The following is a 22,027-nucleotide window of genomic DNA, read 5'->3' on the forward strand; positions in this document are numbered from 1 at the left end:
CCTGCCTCTCTCATTTCAGAAACTAAACAAGTCACAGCAGGACAGACAGACCATTTGGCTCCTCATCTCTTATGAGCAGAGGATCCTGATTTTGACTGCCTCAAACAGGCCCTGGTCTGGTGTCGGAAACTGTATTCGACTTACTGTGCCAGGACTGTCTGAGCAAAGACTGTGCCCCTTGAATTAGGACCATATGACATAGGAGTGGAAGTAAGGTTATTTGGCCCATCAAGTCCACTCCGCCATTCAATCATGGCTGATGGGCATTTCAACGCCACTTACCTGCACTCTCCTCGTGTCCCTTAATTCCTGGCAAGATTAAGAATTTATCAATCTCTGTCTTGAAGCCATTTCACGTCCCAGCCTCCACTGCGCTCCATGGCAATGAATTCCACAGACCCACCACTCTCTGGCTGAAGAAATGTCTCATTTCTGATATAAATTGACCCCCTCTAATACTAAGGCTGTGCCCACAGGTCCTAACATCCCTGCCTGACAGAAACAAATTCCTAGCATCCACCCTTTTTAAGCCATGCATTATCTTGTAAGTTTCTATTAGATCTCCCCTCAACCTTCTAAACTCTAATGAATACAATCCCAAGAACCTCAGCCGTTCATCGTATGGTAAGCCTACCATTCCAGGGATCATCCATGTGAATCTCCGCTGGACACGCTCCAGTGTCAGTATGTCCTTCTTGAGGTGTGGGGCCCAAAACTGGACACAGTATTCTAAATGGGGCCTAACCAGAGCTTGATGGTGACCTGTTGACAGCCAGGGCAAACTTCCTGGTTTTGGCCCTGTGCTAACTGCCTCGAAAAGGCAGTTGTAGTATGAGCCAGGTTTCTCTGCTTGAGGGGACAAAGCATAAAGTGGCCCCACAAGGCAAGGATGCTGCGAGTATCCAAGTAGGCTCAGAGTGAGTGGGAGCCAAGAGAGCAAATGAACAGCCCAGAGGTGCAGCCTGGTCCAGTCCACAAGCTGGGTGTATGTCCTTGAGTGCAAAGTGTCCTTGCTGCAACATTACAATGATAAATGCTGGTGCAGCCTGAGGCATGGAATTGAAGTGTAGAAATGTCCTGGAAGTGGATTGGAGAGGTATCACAAGGTTCATAGAAACTGACATGTTGGATGTCAATGTCTGTGGATGTGGGTTGTGTATGGCCAGTACTCATACGGCGTGCCTGAAATGTTGATATCCTAGCAACCGGTAAGTTGACCCTGCTAAGAACTCACTCTGGTTTACCCAGTGGCTAGTTTAGAAAGATCACAATATGTGGCAAATTGGGCTGTTAACAAAGAATTTAACAAGCAGCAATGAACATTAATAAGGAACTTGCTGCTGCCTAGCAAGAATCTCACTATATCACTTGAGAAAGGTGTACAAGCTGTAACAAGATGATTTTGACATCACAATAGTACTCATAAACATTTCTCCTGATTCTATCACACCTCTCACCATAGCCCATTTTGCTCAGGGCCTGATAAGATTCTGCCCAAAGAGACCATGATAGTTTGAAAACATGCATAAAGTGATGACAGATTGACTCCTCCATAGCAGAAAACACTTATATCCGATCAATTTCTTTACAAATTTTAAAAACTTCAATATAAATCATACTTTAACCTAATGCATTTTAGTGACTATATGTTTAGTTTATATTCTCTCCTTTTGGTTTAACAGAGCACTGATAACGACCTGCTGAAACTGTGCAGAAATAGAGAAACAGCGTTAACATTTTGAGTCCTATATGATTGTTTTTCAATTTTGTTTCTATCTCCACAGTTGCTGCCAGACCTGCTGAGTTTCTGCACTATTTTCTGTTTTTAATACAAATGAATTACTTTAATTTCAATGTAACTCTCTGAATCTATGACATAAATGAATATTTTCTCTCTCTGTCTCTTTTAGCCTGGATTGCTGGCTTTTAGCTTTTTTTGGAAGTAACAATAGATTTTCTGGTTCTATCCTGACATCCAGAAATAGGCCATCTATTGTCCTGTAATTCAACTTTAACCTTGCAAGGTAGTTATAGGTTAGCAATTCTCTTTAATTAACTCCAAGCTTGTTTCATTCGCATTTACTTAAATGGTTACTTATCAATTTCTCAATCTTGTGCTCCTGTTTCCTACAATTAAAATGTTTGTTGCTAAATCCAGAAATTATGTTCTAAACCTTCTGAGTTATAAACTAGATATTCACAACACCTTGAATCTACATGACTGCCTCCTCTCCTAATCAAAATAAACTTTTCTTATTTACTCTATCCCTTCTATTAATAGAACCCTTCTATTAAATCTCCCTTCAATCTTCTCTGTTGTGAGAACAACCACAACTTCTCTACATCACATGTGTCTTTTACCTCACAGCTTTAATTTGATAATATGTAATCATGTTAGTTCCATAAAAGACAAAAAAGCTTTTTTTAAAGATATAAACTGGAACTTTGGTTTAATACTAGTAATGAATCTTGAAATTAAATCTGTGTAGACAAAGCCAGATTCATGTTGACATTTCCATATCTTGCCATTTTTTGTAAACTTGCACGTAGGAGAGATCAATATACCTTATTGCATATGAACAAAATAGATGACCTTTGATTGCTTTGCGAGCTTATGAATAGTGGTGTAAAAGCATTGAGCTAGAAAGACCAAGTTCAGGCACTAGTAGTAGCAGAGATGTAAAAGTAAGGGACAATTAATCCCAAGGTGTTGCGCACAACCCAAGTACATTTTGCACACCGAAAGAAGCAAAGCTGGGGCCAAATCCTTGTCCTGGCTACAGAACATCATAAATATGTAAGTTAGCTCGCTGCGCTGGAAGATTTGTTTTTGGACATTTCGTCATCATACGAGGTAACATCATCAGTGAGAGCCTCCTGAGACTCACTAATAATATCACCTAGTACGGTGCCGAAACATCTGAAAACAAATCTTCTAGCTCAGCAAGCTAACTTACTTATCAACCTGAGCTACAAATCTTCTCAAAAATCGCTAATAGAACATCATTCTCTAACATCTGATCAGCAGCTGAGTTTCTTGGATGGGAGTGTTTTGAGAAGTGTTTGGGAAATGCCACATTGTAACGGCAATATTTCTTTTAGGATTTTGAATTATTATTTAAATATTTTTTGAAAATATTTCACAATTCTATTTATGTTTCTTACTGTAAACCTTAAGTTAATCTGTATTTTTATCATGTTATCATTGTGGTTTATTTGGTTAAGATTTTATTTTCTTTACAGGCTGCTATTGTGTCTGAGAATATCTTGAAAATTTTGGGGAAGTTACTCTTAATTTACAGAACCAGTCCAAGAGTCAGTAATTATGTTGGAAACATAATCCAAAAACTAGCAACAAGTAAGACTCAACAGGTAAGTTATTGCATTTAAAATGGAAAACACACTCACTCGAGAATACCCCTAACATTTCAATGTCATGACAATTTGAAAGCTTCTGTTCACAACATGTACATTTTCAGTGACGATTCTTTGATGTTAAGTAATAGACTGTACATTTAAGTTCCCATTTGTGGTTAAATTCAGGAGTCACTGTGATACCATCAGGGTGCCACACTCCAATAGTGCACAGCTTGGAGAATTACTATTACAGGGCAATATGACATCCAGATAGTTCTTGTATAATGCAATGGTTGTGTTCTTGTGCAACCCCGCATTATAGAAAAATTGCGCTTTAGAAACAGCATCCCAAATTAATCACTTGCGTTGCAATGAACTTGCGTTATCGAAACATATGTTATAGCAAAACAGCCTGTATCTCCAATTCTGATCCCTATGTATTGTAAACAACTGGAAGTCCAGGATTGATTAGTTTACATTTTATTTTCTCTGAAATGTCTATTTTAACAAATTGAAGATCAGTTACAAACGATATTTGAGCATCAGCAAATGGTGTCATAGCAGGATTATCTGTCCTGCTGTCAAAAAAAAGTGTCAAGTAAAGTCACAGGGTTTTGAAGGAGACCTGGTGTGAGAAGTAAAGTGCAGACTATGGCCATCTTACCTTCCAGGAATAGCATTGGCCGATATTCAAGAAGTCTGCTTTTCAAATAAACTTTGTACAGCCACATGGTATAGGAGGAATGTAACATAGAGCATATGTGGCATGTCGAACACTTAATTGTTTTTAGGTTTTGGAAAAATACCAAGTGAGCCATTGAGACCAAATTATGCTAATTCATTATTTTCATTGTACATCATGAATTTGCAGTGCTCCAGATTTTGGGAAGGAGGCAATGAGCTTAGAAAAGGAATGGAAAATGATCACCCAGAGTTGGCAGTGGAATTGATAAGGAAGCTGCCAATGGTTTGTCTTCATTAATTCATTGAAACTGGCATGAATTTTAGGAGTCCACACATACATAGAATAACATGGAGGTTGCTGCCACTGATTGTGCTTTTCTGCAGAGGGTGCTCTGTTAGTGCACCACAGTCTATAAGAATCCTGAAAACGTTACACCTTGTTGAATGAGGCATACCTGTGTTTTCAATGCATATTAACTGAACGATTATTAATAAACATTCTCATTAGCCTTGAAACACTAATTTTAAAATTGGAGCATGTCACATTTATCCATTATAATAAAAACATGCCACACATTTCTTCCTAAAGTTTATCTTAGGATCTAAACTGATCTAAGTACGAATCAGTTATACAGTTTTCTGAAGTTTTAGCTTAAAAGTAAAATGACTGGTGTAAATTTTCTGGTTTGTTTAATACTTTAATGTGATTGGTTGTTCATCCTGCATTGCTGCTGGAAATCCCCATGACTTGGTGCCATATTTAAATAATCATCAGGAAAATAGGAGCCACTGTCATCGTGATTGCTAGAATTAATAGATAACTTTCTTCGAAGTCAGCTACTGACCCCAAAATCTGGCAGATTTTATTCATTATTTTGATTAAACCAGCATTTTTCTGAAATTTTTTTTTAAAAACCCAAGTGACAAAAGCCATACGGATCAAAAAAACCCCCAAAGAACTGCAGACGCTAAAGCAAAAACAGAAATTGCTGGAAAAACTCAGGTCTGGCAGCATCTGTGGTTAGAAAGCAGAGTTAAATCTGAAGAAGGGTCAATGGTCCCAAAACGTGAACTCTGCTTGTTCTCTACCGATGCTGCCAGACCTCTAGCAATTTCTGATTTTGTTTATGGATGTACTGACAATAGAGGACTGTAAAAAGTGAGTACAATATAGGCAAATTGACTTTTTACTATGTGGCAGTAATATACTTAAAACGTAAAGTATATTGTAACACTGAAATACTTCATTCACTTCAATTCGAAAAAACGTTATTGCTCATCATGTCTAAGGGAGGGGATGGCCAAGTGGTTTTGTTGCTAGACTATTAATCCAGACACTCAAGTATGGTTCTGGGACACAGGTTCAGATCCTGCCATGGCTGAAGGTGGAATTGGTTCACTAATATCTTTTAGGGAAAGTAACTGGTGGCTTACCTGTAACTCCACACCCAGAGTAATGTGGTTGACTTCTAACTGCCCTCTCGGCAACTAGAACAAAGAACGAAGAAAATTTACAGCCCTGGAACAGGCCTTTCAGCCCTCCAAGCCTGAGCTGATCTTTTGTCTAAACCTGTTGTCCAATTCCTAAGGATCTGTATCCCTCTGCTCCCCACCTACTCCTGCCTCTGTCCAGACGCACATTAAGTGAATCTTCCATGCTGCCTCTACTACCTCTGCTGGCAACGTGTTCCAGGCACCTGCCACCCTCTGTGTAAAATACTTGCCGCATATATCCCCCTTAAACTTTTCACCTCTCACCTTGAACGTGTGACCTCTCGTTATTGAATCCCTCATCCTGGGGAAAAAAGCTAATCTCTATCTACCCTGTTTTTACCCTTCATGATTTTGTAGACCTCAATCAGGTCCTGCCTCAATCTCCTTTTTTTATCTAATGAAAACGAACCTAACCTACTCAACCTCTCTTCATAACTAGCATCCTCTATACCAGGCAACATCCTCATAAACCTTCTCTGCACCAGCGTCGACATCCTTTTGGTAATGTGCCGACCAGAACCGTACACAGTATTCTAAGTGCGGCTGAACCAATGTCTTGTACAATTTTAACATGACCTGCCAGCTCTTATACTCAATACCCCGTCTGATGAAGGTAAGCAGACCATATGCCTTCTTGACCACTCTGTCCACTTGTGCAGCCATCTTCAGGGTACAATGGACCTGAACTCCTAGACCTCTCTGCTCATCAACTTTTTCCAAGGCTCTTTCGTTTACAGTATAGTTCGCTCTAGAATTAGACTTCCCAAAATGCATCACCTCACATTTGCCTGGATTGAACTCCGTCTGCCACTTCTCTGCCCAACTCTCCAGTCTATCTATATTCCCCTGGGCTTTCTGCTACTCCACCAGTCTTCATGTCATCTGCACACTTACTGATCAGACCAACAGTGTTCTCTTCCAGATCATTTATATATATCACAAACAACAGTGGCCCCAACACTGATCCCTGTGGAACACCACTGGTCACCTTTCTCCATTTCAAGAAACTCCCTTCAACTATCACTCTCTGTCTCCTGTTACTCTACCAGTTCTTTACCCACTTAGCCAGAACACCCTGCACACCATGTGACTTCACCTTCTCCATTAGTTTACCATGGGGAACCTTTTCAAACGCCTTACTTAAAGTCCATGTATATGACATCTACAGCCCTTCCTTCATCTATCAACTTGGTCAGTTCCACAAAGAACCCTATTACGTTGGCACGATTTTGCCCACAAAACCATGTTGCCTATTACTGATAAGCCTATTCGCTTCCAAATATAAATAGGTTCTATCCGTCAGTACCTTCTCCAGCAACTTTCCCACTACTGACGTCAGGCTCACTGGTCTGTAGTTACCTGGAATATCCCTTCTACCCTTCTTGTACAGGGGGACAACATGAGCAACCCTCCAGTTCTCTGGCACCTTACCAGTGTTTAAGGATGCTGCGAAGGTATCTGTCAGGGTCCCAGTTACTTCCTCTCTCGCCTCCCTCAGCAACCTGGAATAGATCGCATCCGGTCCTAGGGATTTGTCCACCTTAATATCCTTTGGCCTACCCAATACATCTTCCCTCCTTATGTCAACGTGATCCAGAGTAAACCAACTTCTATCTGTAATCTCAGCATTCATCATGTCCCTCTCCTCAGTGAACACAGATGCAAAGTAATTGAGAATCTCACCTATTTTCTCAGGTTCAACACACAACCTTCCTTCCTTATCCTTTAGTGGACAAACCCTTTCTCTGGTTACCCACTGGCTTCTTATATAAGAATAAAAGGTCTGGGATTCTCCCTAATTCTGCTCCCCCAACCCACTTCATGACCCCTTCTAGCCCGCTTGAATTCTCATTTAAGATTGGTCTCACTCTCCCGATATTCATCCAAGGCCCGCTGTGTTCTGAGTTGCATGGATCTTTATGTATGCTTCACTTTTCCTCTTGGCTAGTCGCACGATTTCTCCTGTCATCCATGGTTCACGAATCTTGCCTTTCCTATCACTTGTTTTCAGAGGGACCTACCTATCCTGCACTATTTTCAACCTATCTTTGAAAGCTTCCCACATATCAAATGTGAACTTTCCTTCAAATAGCTGTGTCCAATCCACATTTCCCAGCTCCTGCCTAATTTTGATATAATTAGCCTTGGCCCAGTTTGATAATCATTCCTGAGGACCACTCGCATCTTTGTCTACGAGTATTCTAAACTTACAGAATTGTGGTCACTATTCTCAAAGAAATCCCCCACTGCAGCTTCTATCACCTGTTCTGGCTCATTCCCTAATACCAGGTCCAATATGGCCCCTTCCAAAGTTGGACCATTGACATACTGCTGTAGAAAACTTTCCTGGATGCTCCTTACAAATTCTGTCCCATCCAGACTTCTGACACTAAGTGTATCCCAGTCAATGTTGGGAAAATTAAAATCTCCCATCACGACCAGCCTGTTGCCTCTACCTCTTTCCATAATCTGTTCACCTATTGGTTCTTCTACCTCATGCTCACTATTGGGAGGCCTGTAATATAGCCCCAACCATGTAACTGCACCCTTGATTGCAATAACGTCATACTCCCAGGCACCAATCCAGGCCCTAAGTTCATCTGCCTTACCCACTATACTCCTTGCATTAAATTATATGCACTTCAGGCTGCCAGTTCTTTTGTGTTAATCTACTCTCTGCCTACTCTTCCCCTTGGTAATGTTAACTTTGTGATCCTTACAGTCTCCAGTTCCACCTCACTGTCTAGTAGTCTTCTCTTCTGGTTCCCAACCCCCTGCCAGATTAGTTTAAAACCTCCCAACAACAGTAGCAAAAAGTCCACCAAGGACATTAGTTCCAGTCTGGTTCAGGTGTAGACCATCCAATTTGTAATAGTCTCACCTTCCCCAGAACCGGTCCCAATGTCCCACAGATCTGAACTCCTCCCTCCTACACCATCCCTCAAGCCACGTGTTCATCCTGCCTATTCTTTTATTTCTACCCTGGCTAGCACATGGCATTGGTGTCCATTAGAAATAGGCAGTAAATATCAGCCCAACCTGCATTAATATAACAGTGAATTAATGTAAAAAAAACTTGCAGAATATTGATAAAGTGAAAATCAGGGCTAGAATTACTGAACATAGCAGATATGAACAAGAAGGCATCAGAAAAGTAAGAGAAATGGTCAAGATGCAGTTTAGTGATAAGCATACTTGTGATGGCTTTGATGAAACAAGTGCTGAACATAACAGATATGAACCATTGATTTTCAGTTTTATTTACTTTGCAGAATATTTGCTCAGTCGTGAATAAGACCCCTGCTATTTATAACTTCTTTATGGATTATTGTATTAGCAGCCTGGAACTTATAGAAATATGGCTCTTTCAAAGCCCTTTACATAAGTGTTTCTAAAAGTTTCACCACTTGTTTCATCAAAGCCATCATAAGTATACGGTTTTCATCACTCAGCTGCACTTTGACCATTTCTCCTACTTTTCTGACGTCTTCTTGTTCATCTCACCCTCCTCTTTCTCTCATTTCTCCTCTTTCTCTCATTTCTCCTCTATCTCTCATTTCTCTTCTAAAAAAAACTTTAGTTACCATATTTGTCAAATGGGATTTCTGTACTGAAAAGACCTGTCTTAGAGCTTTCGCAGTGAGTGAATTTCCCTGTCAGTGATGATGCAGTATGCCTCAACATCCATTTGTGACCATGCTGTTCTTCTGTCTTCTCCCTTTTAACCCTCCACATAAACTTATCTATTTATGTACTTTGCCACATACAATCAGTTTTATTTGTGCAGGTTTCTCTCTCTCTGTCACTGCAGAATGTTCATTCACTCATGAACAAAGCCCAGCTAGTGGAATGTGTGGATTCATGGTGAATGAAATTTAACTCTGAGAAGTGTGAATTGATACATCATGGCAGCGAGGCAAAGTAATAAAGGGTACAATTCGAAACAAGAAGCGGAAAGAATTCAGAGGATGATGGAAGCCTGGAATTCATGCCTGACAGGGTGGTTCAGTGAGAAAGTCTTGTGGCATTTAATTTGTATTACTTCATTTGTGTTAGCGTAGCCCCTACCCCTGGCGGCTGTTCCAAGTTTCCGCGCACACTGATTGCTGCACCAACTTTCATGCAGCTGGGAAAACAATTCAAGGAAAATGAGATTAGTGCAGTCAGATCTTTGTCAGCAGGAGGGGAAATTGGGCTGAATGGCTTTCTTTTGTACTGTAAATGTCTATGAGTCTGTGAGAAACAGAGGGACCTGGAAGTGTATATTGACATAAAGTTTGAGAATTATAGAATCCCTACAGTGTGGAAACAGGCCATTTGGCCCAACGAGTCCACACCAACCCTCCGAAGAGTAAGCAAATAAGACTGTGGCCACGTAAATAGGGGAATAGAATACAAAAGCAAACAAGTTAGAATGATCTTTTATACATTTTGTTTCTGCTTCAACTGGAGTATTGTCTCCAATTCTAGGAACCATCGTTTAAGAAGATGTGAAGTTTTTAGAGAGGGTGCAGAAATGATGTACATGAATGGTTCCAGAATTCAGGGTCTGAACTTGCATAAATTAGTTACTGAAACCTGATGATGAAACTAGATTTGAGAGATTTTATAAAGATTGTTCAAAATCATGAAAGGTAGGGAGAGTTGGTTGAGAGAGACTGTTCCCTTTGACAGAGGGGAGGAGTATCAAACGGCACACATTTAAGATAATGAGCAAAGTTGCCAATGATGATTTGAGGATTTTTTTTAATGCCAGGGATTAGTTAAGATGTAAAGTCATTACCCAAGCTTGGTTGATGTAAACTCAACTGGAGTTTTCAAAAGGGAATTGAATAAGCATCTTAACAAAAAAAATGCAGAAGATAATGTGGAACTGGCTGAGTTGCTCTTGTAGGGGTATAAAATGAACACAATATCCTACCTTTTGTGCTTTAACCATTCTGTATTCTAATATTCTATTCTTCTTACTTCCCTTGACCATGTTTCATTCAACTAGCCATATCTCCCTATGCTCCCTCAATCTTACCATTTACTCGGACGGATGGGGGTAGAAGCTCTTCCTTCGCTCCCTCAAAACCATATCCACAAATCCCTTCACAAGTCATGGTACTTCTGCTGTTGCCACACTTTTCCTTATAACATCCTTATCCTTAGAAATAAATCATTTTTCTCCATGACTATTGGTCTATTGATTGTCCAATGTTGTTCCACTGTTAGAGGAGCACAAACCTGAATGTACTTTGTCACAATTACACAGCAGATCACAAACCACCCTCTTTGCATTTGGGTGTGGAACCCTTTTCTTCTGATACCAGGATTACTGAGGATTGCAAAGGTATCCTCTGACTCCTTTTCTCTGTGAACGGTTGTCTGTTTAACTTCCTAATTTCAAGAAAAACCTGTGAAATGCTCATAAACAGCTTAAATTAAAAGGTCAAAACAAGCTTTCATTGCGGCTTTTGGATTTTGCTTCATTAGAAACTCATTTTGATTTGCATTTCAGGATATTATTGACAGTCGATGTGTTGTGGTCCTGCTTCAAGTCTTTGGGCTCCTCACAATTCATGATGAATCTTTGCTGTACGTCACAGCTTGCATTGCTCAGCTCACAAATAATGGTAACGATATTCATTCATTACTACTCTACAATGATATAACGAGTAGGTGATAGTCAACAATACTTTCACTTTCTTTCTGATTCTGGGGATCTGAGGCAGGAAATGTATGCCAGATTTCAAAAGGCCCTCACTCAGCATTTCAGGGAAGTGGCAGTGAGATGAAATTGGGTCATACCTTCCTAAGACAACCAAGGAGGTGGGATGGTGCAGAGATGGGCTGTTTATCAGGCCCAATTTCAGTTCTTTAGGAATTCAGCCAAGGTTTATAAAAGATAGAAACAAAAATAGAAGTTGCTGGAAAAGCTCAGCAGGTCTGGCAACATCTGTGAAGAGAAATCAGAGTTAACGTTGCAGGTCCGGGTTCTGATGAAGGATCACCGGATCCAAAACATTAACTTTGATTTCTGTTCACAGATGTTGCCAGACCTGCTGAGCTTTTCCAGCAACTTCTGTTTTGTTTCTGATTTACAACATCCACAGTTCTTTTTGTTTTTCTTTGTAAAGGTCAGGTCGGCATGGTGGCTCAGTGGTTAGCACTGCTGTCTCAGGGACCCAGATTTGATTCCACCCTTGGGGGACTGTCTGTGTGGAGCTTGCATGTTCTCCATGTGATTGCATGGGTTTCCTCTAGGTGCTCTGGTTTCCCCCCACAGTCCAAAGATGTACAGGTTAGGTGGCTTAGCCCTGCTAAATTATAGTGTCCAGGGATTTGCAGGCTAGTTGGATTAGCCATGGTCAGCACAGGTAGGGGATACTTTGGAGGGTTGGTGCAGACCCAATGGACCAAATGACTTCTTTCCACATTGTAGGGATTCTGTGATTCCTCTAGTATTCACCGTGCTTCTCTCACTGTCACTTCCATAACTACTCACAGAATTCATGTGGAATGTAAAAACTCTAATACCCTAAGAAAGTTCTCATCTATATCTACTTGATTGCAAAAAAGACTTTCATTCATGAAGAATTTTCAAAACTTTAAATTCTTCTAAGCAATTATTCTGTCTTTAAAAATAATTCTAATCAGTAACCACGTCAAAAACCATTCGTTACGTACTAACCTCCTAAAACTATCAACATGAAGTAACCCATTGATGTGGCTTTGGGGACTTTTAGAGCTCAGCCAAGCATTCATTACAAGACTTGTGGAAATGACCAGTAATGACCTATCAATCAATGCACCCGAGCAACTTTGTCTTCTACTGTAACGTCAAGCTGCAATTGTCTTTGTTTCTATTTTTAAGGGACTAGGGAGTTAAATTGCTTCAGATCTTGACACTTAAACAGGCCACTTCAAGACCATTTATGTCTAATCCAATAAATTGTTGTTCTCCACACTGCAGGTTAAGGTCCTTGGATCAGTGAAAATGGCTTTGATTTAAACTAAGCACTAATTTCAAGTGGGCCTGCTAAGTTCAAGTTTCCTGTTTGTGTTTCACACTCTGCTCCTTCTAATAGAAAAGATGCAGCACAGAAAGAGGCTATTCAGCCCATCATCTCTGCACTTCATTTATAACTAACGTTCTGTTGGTAAAACTGGGAATTGCCAAAATGGAGGCAGGATCTCCATTGAGCGAATACGCAGTACGATGTTGAGCATCTCTACTTCCAGTGTCTTGGGTCCTGTCCCATTCTGGCCCTGCCATTACCAGGATAGGAGCTGCAACTCCAGTATTTCATCAGATAACCCATGAGAGGTTATGACCCATGGTTGGGAAGCTGTGTTTTAGTGTGTAGCCAATGTCCACCAAAAACACTAAACATATTTAAGGTTTTATAATTTTATAATCTTTTATAATGAATTAGGGAAGAATTTTAAACAGTATTTGTACTGTACAATTCAATATAGGAGAGGTGGTTTCTGGTGTAGAAACAAGAAACTGAACAAAACAACAAATGATTCTGAGTTTGTACAAAAGTATTATGTACTATTGTGGTTACTACATTTAGAAGGACATTCAGAAACTGGAGATGGTGCAGCAAAGTACTAGGCTAGGAGATAAATCAACAGAGATACAGAGCGGCAAATATTTTAAGCATATATTTCAGCAAACCCAAAACAAATACATTCCTACTATAAAGAAATATTCTAAAGGGAGGACGCACCATCTGTGCAATAAACTTAAGGAGAAAAACATGGAACTATGTAAAAGTAAGTGACATGTCAGATGGTTGGACAGAACACAAAAAATAGTAAAAAATAATTAAAAGGTTAATCAGGAAATAAAAAATGGAAGTGTAAGAGAAAGACAGGTAGGAATGTAAAGGTTGAATTGCAAAGGTCTTTTCCCGGCGGTAGGGGAGTTCAAAATTAGAGCACGTAGGTTTGAGGGGAGAGGGGAAAGATTTAAAAGGGACCTGAGGGGCAACTTTTTCACAAGGTGGTGTGCATATGGAATGAACTGCCAGAGAAAGTGGGAGATGCAGGTTTAGTTGCAACATTTACAAGACCTTTGGACAGGTACATGAATAGAAAAGATTTAGAGATGTGGGCCAAACACAGGCAAATGGTTTAGTTTGGTAAACCTGGTTGACATGGATGAGTTGGACTGAAGGGACTGTTTCCATACAGTATGACTCCATAATGAAATGTCTGTATATGAGTTTCTCGGTATCTAAAAAGGAACAGAATAAGTATTGAAAGTTGATCCTGTAGAAGATGAGAATGGGGAATTAATAGTAGATAATAAGGTCATAGTGGATGAAAAGAACAAGTACTTTGCTTCTATATTCGTTTTAGAGGATATAAAAAATGTAATAGCTGTAAAAGCAGGAGTGGAGAGAAAAACTTAGAAAAGTTACACTTCTGTAAGAAGTGGTACTAAGCAAACTGACAGATAAGTCTCGAGGTTCTGATGGACTTGATTGTAGGGTTTTAAAAGAGGTTGCTCATGAGGTAGTTATTGCTTTGGTGTTAATTTTTTCAAGTTCTGTACATTCAGCAAAGATCGGGTTGGAAAGTAGCAAATATAATTCCTTTATTCAAGGAAGGAGGCAGGAAACAGGAGACTATAGGTCAGTTAGCTTGCCATCTTTCATTGATTCTGACACGTTCCCAATCATGAACAGGATTATAGCTGTGAATTTGGAAAAACTCAAGCTAATGGAGAAGAGTCAGCATGGTTTCATCAAAGGGATATCACATTTAACCAATTGATTGCAGTTATTTGAAGAAGTAGCATGCTCTTGGATAAGAGGAAGTCTAGAGATACACAAGACTTTTATTTGAAAAAGTCATTTTATACGGTGCCACATCAAAGTTATTGCAGACTATAAAGCACATGATGTAGGGAGTAGAATATTAGCACAGATAGAAGATTGGCTGGCTGGCTGGCTGGCAGGATGTGGAGGTGCAATCCTGCAGGGGTCTGTGCTGGAACCTCGACCTTTCACATTTTACATTGATGACTTTGATGAGGGGAGTGAAGCATGTTAGCTAAATTCATAGCTGACACCAAAACCGGTAGGAAATTATGCTGTGGAGAAGACAAAGTTACAGATGGATGTAGAGAGGTTGAGTGAGTTGGCAAAAATCTAGCAGCTGGAGTATAATGTGGGAAAATATGAAATTGTTAACTTAACAAGAAAAATAGAAAAGCAGAGTATGACTTAAATGGTTGCAGAATTGAGATCCATTTGAGATGTATTTGAGATGCATTTGAGCTGCATTGAGATGTATTTAGTGGTTCTGGTAGATGGATGATGCAGAGGTTAATATGCAGGTGCAGCATGTAGTCAAGAAGGCTAATGGAATGCCACCCTTTTCTATGAGTGCCGTCCTTTACAATGAGTTGTATTAAACGTAACAGTAAAGTTGTTATACTTCAGTTATACAGTGCATTGGTGAGACCACAACCTGATTACTGTGTATAGTTTTCTTCTCAAGAAGGGAAGTAAATTCATTGGAGGCAGTTTAGGGGAGATTGGTTAGATTTGATATCTTGAATGAATGGCCTGTCTTACGAAGATAGTTTGGATTAGCTAGACTTGTTTCACTGGAGTTTATGAGAGAGGGAGTGCCTTGATTGAATGTATAAGATCCTGAATGGTCCGTACAAGGTGAACATGAAAAAGCTGCTTCCTGTTGTGGCTGAGTCCAGAACTAGCAGGCACTGCTTTAAAATTAGGAGCTGCCCTTTCAAGGTAGAGTTACAGTCATAGAGTCAGATTGATGTACAGCATGGAAACAGACTCTTCGGTCCAACCCATCCATGCTGACCAGATATCCCAACCCAATCTAGTCCCACCTGCCAGCACCTGGCCCATATCCCTTCAAACCCTTCCTTTCATATACCCATCCAGATGCCTTTTAAATGTCACAATTGTACTAGCTTCCTCCATACACGTAACACCCTCTGTGAAAACATTGCCCCTTAGGTCTCTTTTATATCTTTCCCCTCTCACCCGAAACCTATGCCCTCCAGTTCTGGACTCCCCCACCCAGGGAAAAGACTTTGTCCACTTATCCTATCTATATCCTTCATAATTTTATAAACCTCTATAAGGTCACCCCTCAGCCTCTGACGCTCCAGGGAAAACAGCCCCAGCCTGTTCAGCCTCTCCCTATAGCTCAAATCCTCCAACCCTGGCAACATCCTTGTAAATCTCTTCTGAACCCTTTCAAGAATCACAACATCTTTCCAATAGGAACGAGACCAGAATTGCAAGCAATATTCCAACAGTGGTCTAACCAATGTCGTGTACAGCCGCAACATGGCCTCCCAACTCTTGTAGGTAAAAGCAATGACTGCAGATGCTGGAAACCAGATTCTGGATTAGTGGTGCTGGAAGCGCACAGCAGTTCAGGCAGCATCCAAGTAGCTTCGAAATCGACGTTTTGGGCAAAAGCCCTTCATCAGGAATAAAGTCAGTGAGCCTGAAGCGTGGAGAGATAAGCTAGAGGAGGGTGGGGGTGGGGAGAAAGTAACATCGAGTACAATGGGGAGTGGGGGAGGGGATGAAGGTGATAGGTCAGGGAGGAGAGGGTGGAGTGGATAGGTGGAAAAGGAGATAGGCAGGTAGGACAAATCCGGACAATTCATGGGGACAGTGCTGAGCTGGAAGTTTAGTACTTTACAGGGTGAGGTGGGGGAAGGGGAAATGAGGAAACTGTTGAAGTCCACATTGATGCCCTGGGGTTGAAGTGTTCCGAGGCGGAAGATGAGGCGTTCTTCCTCCAGGCGTCTGGTGGTGAGGGAGCGGCGGTGAAGGAGGCCCAGGGCTTCCATGTCCTCAGTGGAGTAGGAGGGGGAGTTGAAATGTTGGGCCACGGGGCGGTGTGGTTGATTGGTGTGGGTGTCCCAGAGATGTTCCCTAAAGCGCTCTGCTAGGAGGCGCCCAGTCTCCCCAATGTAGAGGAGACCACATCGGGAGCAACGGATACAATAAATGATATTAGTGGATGTGCAAGTAAAACTTTGATGGATGTGGAAGGCTCCTTTAGGTCCTTGGATAGAGGTGAGGGAGGAGGTGTGGGCGCAGGTTTTACAGTTCCTGCGGTGGCAAGGGAAAGTGCCAGGATTGGAGGGTGAGTTGTTTGGGGGCGTGGACCTGACCAGGTAGTCACGGAGGGAACAGTCTTTGCGGAAGGCGGAAAGGGATGGGGAGAGAAATATATCCCTGGTGGTGGGGTCTGTTTGGCGGTGGCAGAAATGTCGGTGGATGATTTGGTTTATGTGAAGGTTGGTAGGGTGGAAGGTGAGCACCAGGGGTGTTCTGTCCTTGTTATGGTTGGAGGGGTGGGGTCTGAGGGCGGAGGTGCGAGATGTAGACGAGATGCATTGGAGGGCATCTTTAACCACGTGGGAAGGGAAATTGCCGTCTCTAAAGAAGGAGGCCATCTGGTGTGTTCTGTGGTGGAACTGGTCCTCCTGGGAGCAGATCCGGCGGAGGTGGAGGAATTGGGAATACGGGATGGCATTTTTGCAAGAGGTAGGGTGGGAAGAGGTGTAATCCAGGTAGCTGTGGGAGTCGGTGGGTTTGTAATAAATGTCAGTGTCAAGTCGGTCATCATTAATGGAGATGGAGAGATCCAGGAAGGGGAGGGAGATGTCAGAGATGATCCAGGTAAATTTAAGGTCAGGGTGGAATGTGTTGGTGAAGTTGATGAATTGCTCAACCTCCTCGCGGGAGCACGAGGTGGAGCCAATGCAGTCATCAATGTAGCGGAGGAAGAGGTGGGGAGTGGTGCCGGTGTAATTACGGAAGATCAACTGCTGTACGATTTCTCCTTTGAATCCTCCCACTTCCTCCAGACCAAAGGGGTAGCCATGGGCACACATATGGGTCCCAGCTATGCCTGTCACTTTGTTGGCTACGTAGAGCAGTTACTGACCTTGTTAAATAAATTTCTATTTTTTTCTAGAAATAATAAGAACACATGTATTACAAGAATCAGATGCAAATATAGCAGCTCACCTGTTGATGCTCTCAAGTCAGTCTGGAAATATCGACCTTTCCTTCCAGGCTGCTTACATAATCAGCCAACTTGGACAAGATGGTAAAATGTGAAATATAGACTTACACTTTGCTAAACTTGTGTATGAACTCACCTTCTCACTTTTTATGAAAGTTCTTTTTTTTTTGTAGAAGACATATATTTGTTTTGAGAAGAAAATGTAATTGGGTATGTCCTTTAGGTATCAAGCTAATAACATAATACTATTTCATTAGAGAAACGGGCACATTACTTCATCATTTTCTGAGCAAGGTTTTGAGATTGAGTACACGTGCAAGCTGAGCCGTGGTTTGACTCCAAATTCTCCTGTGTGATCCAAACGCCAAAATGACACACTTGACTGAAAATAACTTTCTCTTCCAAAAAGAAAAATAATCCTTTGCAAAGCAGGAAACCATAATTATTCTTCTTTCTCTGTGTTATGTAGAGTTGTTTTGTTAGAATTATGTAGAGTTATGTAATGTTTTGCAATGATGATGGAAACCAATCAGTACAGCAAGTAGAATGCTGAACAAGTTTGAAGCAGTCATAATCAAAAAGTATACTGTTCTGAGCAGACCATACCCGGTTAGAAAGCAGCAAAACATAATTACGTCAGGGTTTTTTCAGATGGTGTATCAGTGAAGGACTTTGGAGTTGAAAACCTTGTATTTTCCTGGTCTTGACAATTGCAATTCCAAATGTACGTAACCCAAATTTTCATACCAGTTCATTCAAGGGGAAAGAAACATGTGTCTTTCAACAAGTTTATAACGTTCACAGCTTTTCATCCAGAAATGAAGTTTTAATAACTGAATGGATTTTTCTCAGCTGAACAAAATCTAAATAATACGTATAATTTAATGTTTGCAGCATGTAAAACACTTTAGTAGCAAATAATTACATATAGAACAGAGGTCAGGCAGTAATGTGATTGTCTCCATTACAGAAATGTTTACCCTGATGTTGAGACCACACATCAGGGAGATTGTTGGTTACATCTTACGTTTTCTCAAACACCAGGAAATTAGATTTCAACATCTGGGCCTTTTAACTATACGGAATCTCAGAAAAGGTAAACAAAAAATACCTTCAAGTTAATTTCTGTAGTGAATCTTTTTTCTCGTTTCTGAGAGAATTTTTTTCAGTTTTCCAAAGTATTTGCAAATTCCCTGGTTTATTTATTCATTATGCTGAAGAATGATCATTTTCCATTCATTCAGATGTGACTGAGTGTAGGTAATCTGCTCACATCTGAACATTGAAATGAGGTGTAGCTGTAAGCCCTTTGACCCTTGATCCTGCTATGCCATTTAATAAGATTGTGATTGGGACCTCAGTTCCACTTTGCTGCTTACTCCCCCAATACCTTTTGCCTCTCTTGCCCTTGCTTTAAACAATTCTGCCTCTGCTGCTTTTTGGTAAAAAGAATTCCACACACTCACAACTCTGAGTAAATTTCACCTAAAGTGGAGAGACCTTTAATATTACATTGTGTCCCCTTGTTCTAATCTCTTCCACAAGGGAAAGAGCCTTTCAGCATCCATCAAATTAATTTCCCTCAGGACTTCTCATTTTTCAAATCAGATCATCCAGAGAGAGGTGGGTATCTGGAACTCACTACCTTAGACAGTGATAGAGGCAGGATCCATTGCAGCATTTAATAAGTATTTAGATGAAAAATTGAAATGGGATTAGAGTATACAGACTGACTGACTGTTTGGATGACTGACTGTCGTTCTGTATACTCTAATCCCATTTCAATTTAGAGTTATTCAGGCAATCAGTTATCCAGACCCCTTTGCAGCTGCTGGCTTCTTCCACCCTCCTTCCAGAGCAGGCACTTGTTTCCCTCCCTTCCCCTTTCTAGCAGCCCATTCTCATCTCTCCTGGTAAGCTGCCTGCTCCCTTGCAGACATGACTCCCCCCTCTGTCTCACCCGGCGGACTTGCCTTTTCTGACTGGTCACCCCTGTAAAATCACATCGTTTGCTCAATCAACTCTACGTGTTACCTTGAAATACCCTTTGGTAACTGGAACATTGTCTTTTTGTTTCAGATTCTCATTTTGCAGCAGTGTTCAGTGAGAGGCAGTTGATAGAGCAACTCAACAATGTTTCTCAGCAAACAACAGAAATACAAGACCTACTTCAAGCTGTTTTATACCAGAAAGTGGAAAATTAAATGCAAGATAACTGATGATGACACCTAAGAACTGTGTATCAGGGTGGTCAAGACTAAAAGAACACAAGAAAAGCAAAGTACATTTGTCATGACCAGGAGAGGGGTGATGTGCCCTTTCTTTAACCCCTCTCTGTCAGTAGCCACAAATATTTTTTGTTTCTTTTTTCAGCAAGTCACTATTATGCTTCAATTAAACTTTGTGAACCCCAGATCAAAAATGAAGGAAAGGCAATTCCAAGATTTTCTTGAGTGAAAACGAATAGTTTTACTCTCCCTCAAACACAAGAAAAATAAGAAAATGTAACATCAAGTGCATACACACAAACCTGGAGAATAAAGTTTTTGAGGGAGTGGGCTGGTGGATTCAGCCAGGAAAGTAAAGGCAGTTCCAGTTCCAGTTCCATTGTGAGCATGATACCGGAGTCACTTTTATGCAGCTGTTGTTCTGTTTCCCTCATGAGTGCCAAAGTGGCAGATAACCCTGACCTCTCAGTGAACACTGGTTTCTTCAAGTGGTTTTTTTTTACAACTATACTTGTTTCTAAGATTGAGAGAGGCAGAGAAGAACTTTTAGTATCCTTGCTGTTATCAGTCCATGTTACTTGTGCTCATTGCAGATTGTGGTGTTTGTGCTGTTGTTCCATTTCAAGTTGGGTTATAGAAACTCTTTCACCCAAGTTTTTAAAAATCCATTTGTAGTCCGTGCATATCATTGACTGGCCAGCATTGATCGGCTATCCCTAGTTGCCCATGAGAAAGTGATGGTGGTGAGCTGCCTTCTAGAATCGCTACAGTCTCTGTGCTATAGGTGGCACCACAATGCCTTTAGGGAGGGAATTCCAGGATTGTGACCCAATGACAGTGAAAGAACAATGATATATTTTCAAGGTGGGTGAGTGGTTTGAAGGGGAAGGTGGTGTAGGTGGTGGTATTGCCATGTGTTTGCTGCTCTTGTCCTTCTAGATGGAAGTGGTCATGAGTTTGGAAGGTGCTAAGCATCTTTGGTGGATTTTTTTAGTGCACCTTGCAAATTAGAGACACTGGTTATTTGTAGTACATGGAGTGGTTATTTGTGGGTGTGGTGCCAATTAAGTAGGCTGCATTGTCCTGGATGGTGTCAGTGTCATTGGAGCTGCACTTATCCAAGCAAGTGAGGAGTATTCCATCACACTTCTGACTTGTGCCTGGTAAATGGACAGGCTTTGGGGACTCAGGAGGTGAGTTACTCATTGCTGAATTTGCTAGCCTGTAACCAGCCCTTAGAGCTACTGTATTTATGTGGCAAGTCCAGGTGAGTTTCTAATCAATGGCCACCCCAAGGATGTTGATAGTGGGAAAGTCAGTGATGGTAACACCATTGAATGTCAATGGGCAGTGGTTAGATTGTCTCTCATTGGAGATGGTCATTGCCTGGCATTGGTGTCGTGCAAGTGTTACTTGCCACTTGTGGGCCCAAGCCTGGATATTGTCCAGCTCTTGCTGTATTTGAACATGGACTATTTCAATATCTGAGGAGTTGAGAATGATGTTGAACATCCCCACTACTGCCCTTATGATGGAGGGAAGGTCGTTGATGAAGCAGCTGAAGATAGTTAGGCCTAGGACACTACCCTGAAGATCTCTTGCAGCAATGTCCTGGAGCTGAGATGACTGACCTCCAACAACCACAGCCAGCTTCTAATGAGCCAGGTATGACTTCTACTATGAATATGAAAGAGGTTGCCCCCTAAATTCCTGTTGATTCCAGTTTTGTGAGGGCTCATTGCTGCCAGTCAGTCGAATGCAGCCTTTATCACTCTCACCTCACCTCAAGAATTCAAGATCTTTTGTCCATGTTTGTACCAAGGCTTTAATGAGGTCAGGAGCTGAGTAACCCTGGTGGAATCCAAACTGGGTAGGTTAATACTGAGCATTTGCGGCTTGATAGCACTGTTGACTAAAGTTCCATCACTTACTGATGATTGAGAAGAGACTGAGGCAGTATTTAACAGTAGTTGGATTTGCCATGCTTTTTTGTACAGAAGACATACCTGGGCAATTTTCCACATTGTCGGGTAGATGTCTGTGTTGTGACTATAATAGAAGAGTTTGGCCAGGGAAGTGGCACGTTCTGGAACACAAGCCTTATTGATTTAGTGCTTGTAATGTGTAATTGTTACAAATACTGTAAAAAGTGTGTATAATGTTGCCACTTGCTGTCACCATCTTAAAGCACAGAAATAGGTGGAAAAATAAATAAATAAAGTTAAGTTTAACAA

At 41.1% G+C, this 22,027-nt stretch overlaps 1 protein-coding gene across 2 annotated transcripts in view; it reads left to right on the forward strand.

Moving 5' to 3' along the window:
* Positions 1-22,027, forward strand: part of LOC140459793 (uncharacterized) — a 70,686-nt gene extending 48,659 nt beyond the window's left edge. For both annotated transcript variants that reach the window (XM_072554318.1, XM_072554324.1), the window contains exons 11-15: positions 3,244-3,372; positions 11,039-11,153; positions 17,515-17,649; positions 18,536-18,661; positions 19,645-22,027. In XM_072554318.1, coding sequence (XP_072410419.1) covers positions 3,244-3,372; positions 11,039-11,153; positions 17,515-17,649; positions 18,536-18,661; positions 19,645-19,769 — 630 coding nt within the window. In that variant the 3' untranslated portion in view covers positions 19,770-22,027. The remainder of the gene's footprint in view (positions 1-3,243; positions 3,373-11,038; positions 11,154-17,514; positions 17,650-18,535; positions 18,662-19,644) is intronic.

Source organism: Chiloscyllium punctatum, chromosome 3, assembly GCF_047496795.1.
Source record: "Chiloscyllium punctatum isolate Juve2018m chromosome 3, sChiPun1.3, whole genome shotgun sequence".
Lineage (NCBI taxonomy): Eukaryota > Metazoa > Chordata > Chondrichthyes > Orectolobiformes > Hemiscylliidae > Chiloscyllium > Chiloscyllium punctatum.